The sequence below is a fragment of the Echinops telfairi genome, unplaced genomic scaffold, assembly GCF_000313985.2.
Source record: "Echinops telfairi isolate 266 unplaced genomic scaffold, ASM31398v2 ScPeMD7_18;HRSCAF=68, whole genome shotgun sequence".
Taxonomy (NCBI): Eukaryota; Metazoa; Chordata; class Mammalia; order Afrosoricida; family Tenrecidae; genus Echinops; species Echinops telfairi.
The window spans coordinates 85054194-85061581 of NW_022103915.1; the positions used below are offsets into that span (position 1 = coordinate 85054194).

Genomic DNA, 7388 nt, shown 5'->3' on the forward strand with positions numbered 1-7388 from the left:
TGACAGTCTAGTTGTGACACCAAAACCCAGCCCACTGCTTGAAGTTGACTCAAATTGATGGTGATCCTATGGGATGTTGTGGAACTTTATAAAGGGCCCTTGGCCGCAGTGAGTCTTCATAGAGGCAGACAGTCTCATCTCTCTCTCACGGAGCAGCGGGTAGGGGTGGGATTCTTTTGGTGATCAGCCCAGTGGTTACCCAGGGCTCCACCAGGGCTCCACTTGGAGTACGGACATACGAAATAGTGTTAAGAATTGTCTAGACACTTCATGGCAGTGATACTTAAAAGTTACAGAGCTGTCGACTTGCTTTTTACTACTTCAAATTGCTAGTTCAAACTCACTCCCCAGATGCTTCCTTTTTTCTCTCAGAACTTAAATTGGGCTTAAGGACTTAATGGTCCTTGTGGGACTCAAGTGATTATGTCTTAAAACCCACTGAGTAAGCCTGGCAGTCTTTCAGAAAAAGTCAGTCATGACCCTATAGAATATAGTTCAATTCTGAAACGTGGAGTTGCCATGAACTGGAATTAACTTGATGTCAGCTAGTTTGGTTAGCTGGTTGTATTATTATTATTTTTTTTAAGAAGGACTTAATGATTTGTGTGCTAGCCTTGTGTAGAACTGTAGAGTTAGTCTTCTGATGGATGTGTAAACTTTTCTTTTACTTTTGCCTAGATGACCAAGATGTGATTTTCTGTGGCAGTATACTGGCGTTTTGAGTCCATAAATTACTCTTATCAGATACACTTTATCCAAGAAAGGACCTGCATTTATTTATTTACAAGAAATCTTTGTATTGAAATCATCTGGGTTCACAAGCCATTGGGGTTAAGGACTCTTGAATTCCCTTAAAAGAATATGGTTTGTTGGGGGAGGGCATGGACTAAAGTCCTAGATGAGTATGAATAAGCCAGAAAGATTTTAAGCAGCCTGGTTTTCAGACTGTTGTGGTGAAAATGGAATTGGCTGGCTCCCTTCCCTATTCCCCAGTGAGAACTAGATTGATTATCATCGAAGAGAATGCCTAGTGGTAGAGCACATGTGTTAATAGTGGGATCAATATGGGATTATTGAAATACAAAACAACAACAAAAACCTCAACCTAAACTTACTGCCAGTGAGTTGGATGACAACTCACAGTGGCCCTGTAGGACAAGGTAAATATTGCCCCTGTGGGGTTTCTGCGACTGACTCCTTACAGGAGTAAAAAGCCTCATCTTTCTCTCAAAGGGGTCACGACCCACAGGTTGAGAACCGCTGCTCTAGAGGAAGCCATCTGCTCCTTTTTAGCGTAACTTTCTAGGGTCGACAGCCTTTCTAATTTGATCAGCCTTCTTTACTTAACAAAAATAATTGTTTTGCTTTTAAATTTTGATCAGTATTGCTTATTTTTGTCTGATTTAGATTTTCACACAGGGGGCCCATACTGTTTATATTCTTTTGGGTCTTGTCAGCATTGTTAGTAACACTTCATAGCAGTAACTTGCTTATTTTCATTGCTGTCTAATAGTCCACGGTATAGCTATATAACAATTATTTTTACTTTACAATTGATGAATGCTTGCATAATGTTCGTTATGAGGTTCTTTTTACTTTTGCATTTACAGCAATGCTGCTGGGGATACATCCTTGTGCATATATTCATGCACTTTAAAAACAATCATTTTATTAGGGGCTCATACAACGTTTATCACAATCCATACATACATCAGTTGTGTAAAGCACACTTACTTGTACATTCATTGCCCTTATCATTCTCAAAACATCTGCTCTCCACCTAAGCCCATGGTATCAGCTCCTCATTTTCCCCCCTCTTTACCCGCTCCCCTTTCTCCCCACCTCTCATGAACCCATGATAATTTATAAATCATTATTTTATCACATCTTGCACTGTCTGACTTCTCCCCTTACCCACGCCTCTGCTGTCTGTCCCCCAGGGAAGAGGTTATATGTAGAACCTTGTAATCGGTTCCCCCTTTCCACCCCACCCTCCTTCTACCCTCCCAGTATTGCCACTCACACCACTGGTCCTGAAGGGGTCATCTGCCCTGGATTCCCTGTGTTTCCAGTTCCTATCGTGCCAGTGTACATCCTCTGGTCTAGCCAGACTTGCAAGGTCGAATTCGAGTCATGGTAGTGGGAGCGGGGAGGAAATATTTAGGAACTAGAGGAAAGTTGTATTTCTCAGACTGTATCATCTGTCAATGAGCCTTCATCCAACCCTGATGCAGTGTTCTTCCTATAGTCGTTTCTTGGATTATTTGCTCAGCATACAGACCAAATAAATTTGGGGAAAGGATATAATCTTGACACATACCTTTGCTGATTTTAAAACATACAATATTTTCTTCTTCTCTTTGAACAACTGCCTCTTGTTCTGTGTACAGGTTGCATGTGAGCACAAGTGTATGGAATTCCCATTCTTTGCAATGTTTACCATAGTTTGTTATGATCCACCTAGTTGAATGCCTTTGCATAATCCATAAAACACAAATAAACATTTTTTGGTGTTCTCTGCTTTCAGCCACGATCTGTCATCATCAATGAGTTTCTCCATGCTATGTCGTCTTGAATCTGCCTTAAATTTCTGCCGACTTCCTGTTGATGTATTACTTCAACCATTTTTGAATTATCTTCAGCAACATTTTCTTTGTATATGATACTAATATTGTTTGATAATTTCCACCTGAAGTTGGGTCACTTTTCCGTCTAATGGGTAAAAATATGACTCTTTTACGGTTGATTGGCCAGGTAGCTGCCTTCCAAATTTTTTGATATAGACAAGCATTAAGTACATTAAAAATAAAGAAGTTACAATCCTAAAAATAATTAATCTCACTTGTCCAAAACCAAACCAAACACCCAAACCTCATTTTTCCTCTGAAAACAAAAATGGGAGGTCATAGTGGTAGGGAGCCGTGGGGCACAGCAGGTTAAAAGTTGGGTTCCTAATAGAAACATCCTCCGTTTCAACGTGCTAGACCTAGGTGAGAGAGATGAGGCAGTGTGCTTCCCCGAAGATTTACATCCTCAGAAACCCGGTGGACTACTGCTCTGTCCAAAGAGTGGCTGTGTGTGAGTCAGAAGCGACCTTCTGGCAGTTGCTGGGTGTAGACCAGGTGTGCTCTTTCGGGTGCTGACATCTTAGAATATTATACTACCCTGTTTCCCCGAAAACAAGACAGTGTCTTATATTAATTTTTGCTCCCAAAGATGCACTAGGTCTTATTTTCAGGGGATGTCTTATTTTTCCATGAAGAAGAATACTGTATATTTAGTATCTTATTAAGAGACCTCGCACTTCCTGTCTGCTCTGGCTGCACTGCTGCCAACAGTGAGCTGCGGCGACACCCGCTGCTACGGTCCAGAGTCCAGAGTTACGGTAGCATCCGGGGGCCTTATTTTCGGGGGGGATGCCTTATATTTCAGCGAGAGGCAAAACTGTAAGTAGGTCTTATTTTCGGGGGATGTCTTACTTTCGGGGAAACAGGGTAGGTCAAAGCCGCCAGCTGGAAGGCAGAGAGCGGCTAAACTTAACCATATACTCTACGTCTAGGAACTATAGTAATAATTTGGTCACAGGCTTTTTGAAAATGGTGAGGATAGGACAGCCCTGTAACTTTGCACAACGCCAGGAACCGAGGAGGCGCTAAATAAATGTTGAATGAATACCCGGGACCTACCACGCCCCCAGGTGCAGCTAGGTCCAGACGCGTGGTCCATTTCAGGACGCGGAACCAACCTAGAATGCCCCATCTCCCGCCTAACCAAGTCTAAACTGGTGTCTACACAGCAGTCCCCAGTAGCGAGGGAACTAGGTTTTCTGCAAGGATCCGGGACGGGCATCCACAGTGAACGCCCCAACCATGATTAGGGCCAGTACCAAATGCCGGAGCGCCAGCCACTGCTTCCAAGCTGCTCCAGTTAATCTTTCACAAGGTGGGTGGTCCAAAGAGAGTCGGAACTTCCGGGCAGCCACGTTCGTCTGTGGAAAACCCCCCCAAAAAACCTCTCCCAACTCTTCCTACGGCAGTACTTCGTTGCCAGGGCAACTGCGGGCGTCACCAAGTAGACAGCGGAAAGAAGAGCAAGTACACGTCTCCAGCCTGTGACTGACCTATTGCGCAGTCGCACGAACTCTTTTGAGGTGCAGTTTGCGGCCCTGCGCTGCCCTCTGCGCTTGCGCCGTGGTGACGACGCGCCCAGGTCTGCTTCTACGCCTGCGCGGCATTGGCCTCCGGCGGAGGGCGGGGCGGGGCCGTAGCCGTGCGCAGGCGCAAACGGTACATCCGGCTCGGCCGTCGGCTCCGCCGGGACTTCCTTGAGCGCGGAGCGGAGAAGGGAGCGAGCGGTCATGTCGGCGTCGGTGGTGTCGGTGATCTCGCGGTTCTTAGAGGAGTACTTGAGCTCCACGCCTCAGCGCCTGAAGCTGCTGGACGCGTACCTCCTGTATATACTGCTGACGGGGGCGCTGCAGTTCGGTTATTGTCTCCTCGTGGGCACTTTCCCCTTCAACTCCTTCCTCTCGGGCTTCATCTCGTGTGTGGGGAGCTTCATCCTGGCGGGTAATGGTTCTGTTAGTATTCGCCCTAATCATGTGTTCCTGTGGTGCGTTGCCTTGTATTCTCACCACACACTTCGCCATTTCATATGTCAGGTCACCTCCCCGTTTAGAGAAGACCCTGCCCTGTTCTCTTGGTGAATGGTCAGTTGGGGCTCAGAAAAATTGGATGTCCCCTGCCACGCAACTCCTTAGGAGCTGGGTTTAAATGTCTAAGGAAACCACCTCATGCCAGTGATCTGTCCCACATCAGATTGACCCCATTCCAAATCACCCTTCAAACTTCTTCAAGGTTGATAGGTTTTTAAAGTAAAACCTTTCCTCGGTCACATTTTAGAGCATCACTAACCTTGGAGCAATAACTACTAACAACCAGTGAAAAGTTTCAGTGAATACTGTATACTGTGAGGAATGCTTTCTATTGGTGAGCCTTCCCATACTTGACTTTGGCTTTGAACGATTCCTCCTTATTTTCCTGTGGATAAAGTTGTTGCAGTATCTTGAACTCAATTTTTAGTCAGGCAGTTCTCGAAGTTATTCTTCCTTTTGATTTCCAGAATTTGATTTCCTTTTAATCAAAGTTAATGAGAACTGACCATCCCCATGCATTTTTGCCAAAATCTGACCCAGCATAAAAGTCATTCGATGAATTCCGAGTCCAAACTTAGCCCAGGGAAGTTGTTAGTCACTGCTTCTTGACTTGAAAACATGCCAGAACGTATGTTTTGTATGTAACCTCCGCGCCCCCCTCCCTCCCTTTACCAGGTCATCAATTGAATTTGCTTCTAGAACAAGGTATTGTGGTATACATGGACCTGCACCAAAAGTTGACAGTCTAGTTGTGACACCAAAACCCAGCCCACTGCTTGAAGTTGACTCAAATTGATGGTGATCCTATGGGATGTTGTGGAACTTTATAAAGGGCCCTTGGCCGCAGTGAGTCTTCATAGAGGCAGACAGTCTCATCTCTCTCTCACGGAGCAGCGGGTAGGGGTGGGATTCTTTTGGTGATCAGCCCAGTGGTTACCCAGGGCTCCACCAGGGCTCCACTTGGAGTACGGACATACGAAATAGTGTTAAGAATTGTCTAGACACTTCATGGCAGTGATACTTAAAAGTTACAGAGCTGTCGACTTGCTTTTTACTACTTCAAATTGCTAGTTCAAACTCACTCCCCAGATGCTTCCTTTTTTCTCTCAGAACTTAAATTGGGCTTAAGGACTTAATGGTCCTTGTGGGACTCAAGTGATTATGTCTTAAAACCCACTGAGTAAGCCTGGCAGTCTTTCAGAAAAAGTCAGTCATGACCCTATAGAATATAGTTCAATTCTGAAACGTGGAGTTGCCATGAACTGGAATTAACTTGATGTCAGCTAGTTTGGTTAGCTGGTTGTATTATTATTATTTTTTTTAAGAAGGACTTAATGATTTGTGTGCTAGCCTTGTGTAGAACTGTAGAGTTAGTCTTCTGATGGATGTGTAAACTTTTCTTTTACTTTTGCCTAGATGACCAAGATGTGATTTTCTGTGGCAGTATACTGGCGTTTTGAGTCCATAAATTACTCTTATCAGATACACTTTATCCAAGAAAGGACCTGCATTTATTTATTTACAAGAAATCTTTGTATTGAAATCATCTGGGTTCACAAGCCATTGGGGTTAAGGACTCTTGAATTCCCTTAAAAGAATATGGTTTGTTGGGGGAGGGCATGGACTAAAGTCCTAGATGAGTATGAATAAGCCAGAAAGATTTTAAGCAGCCTGGTTTTCAGACTGTTGTGGTGAAAATGGAATTGGCTGGCTCCCTTCCCTATTCCCCAGTGAGAACTAGATTGATTATCATCGAAGAGAATGCCTAGTGGTAGAGCACATGTGTTAATAGTGGGATCAATATGGGATTATTGAAATACAAAACAACAACAAAAACCTCAACCTAAACTTACTGCCAGTGAGTTGGATGACAACTCACAGTGGCCCTGTAGGACAAGGTAAATATTGCCCCTGTGGGGTTTCTGCGACTGACTCCTTACAGGAGTAAAAAGCCTCATCTTTCTCCCAAAGGGGTCACGACCCACAGGTTGAGAACCGCTGCTCTAGAGGAAGCCATCTGCTCCTTTTTAGCGTAACTTTCTAGGGTCGACAGCCTTTCTAATTTGATCAGCCTTCTTTACTTAACAAAAATAATTGTTTTGCTTTTAAATTTTGATCAGTATTGCTTATTTTTGTCTGATTTAGATTTTCACACAGGGGGCCCATACTGTTTATATTCTTTTGGGTCTTGTCAGCATTGTTAGTAACACTTCATAGCAGTAACTTGCTTATTTTCATTGCTGTCTAATAGTCCACGGTATAGCTATATAACAATTATTTTTACTTTACAATTGATGAATGCTTGCATAATGTTCGTTATGAGGTTCTTTTTACTTTTGCATTTACAGCAATGCTGCTGGGGATACATCCTTGTGCATATATTCATGCACTTTAAAAACAATCATTTTATTAGGGGCTCATACAACGTTTATCACAATCCATACATACATCAGTTGTGTAAAGCACACTTACTTGTACATTCATTGCCCTTATCATTCTCAAAACATCTGCTCTCCACCTAAGCCCATGGTATCAGCTCCTCATTTTCCCCCCTCTTTACCCGCTCCCCTTTCTCCCCACCTCTCATGAACCCATGATAATTTATAAATCATTATTTTATCACATCTTGCACTGTCTGACTTCTCCCCTTACCCACGCCTCTGCTGTCTGTCCCCCAGGGAAGAGGTTATATGTAGAACCTTGTAATCGGTTCCCCCTTTCCACCCCACCCTCC

General features: G+C 43.9%; 1 protein-coding gene across 1 annotated transcript in view; it reads left to right on the forward strand.

The window, feature by feature from the left end:
* Nucleotides 1-4317: 4317 nt before the first annotated feature.
* The window catches only part of DAD1 (defender against cell death 1), a 26048-nt gene continuing 22977 nt past the window's right edge, over nucleotides 4318-7388 (forward strand). The window contains exon 1 of the mRNA XM_004698462.3: nucleotides 4318-4568. Within this exon, the coding sequence (XP_004698519.1) occupies nucleotides 4358-4568 (211 nt within the window). The 5' untranslated portion in view covers nucleotides 4318-4357. The remainder of the gene's footprint in view (nucleotides 4569-7388) is intronic.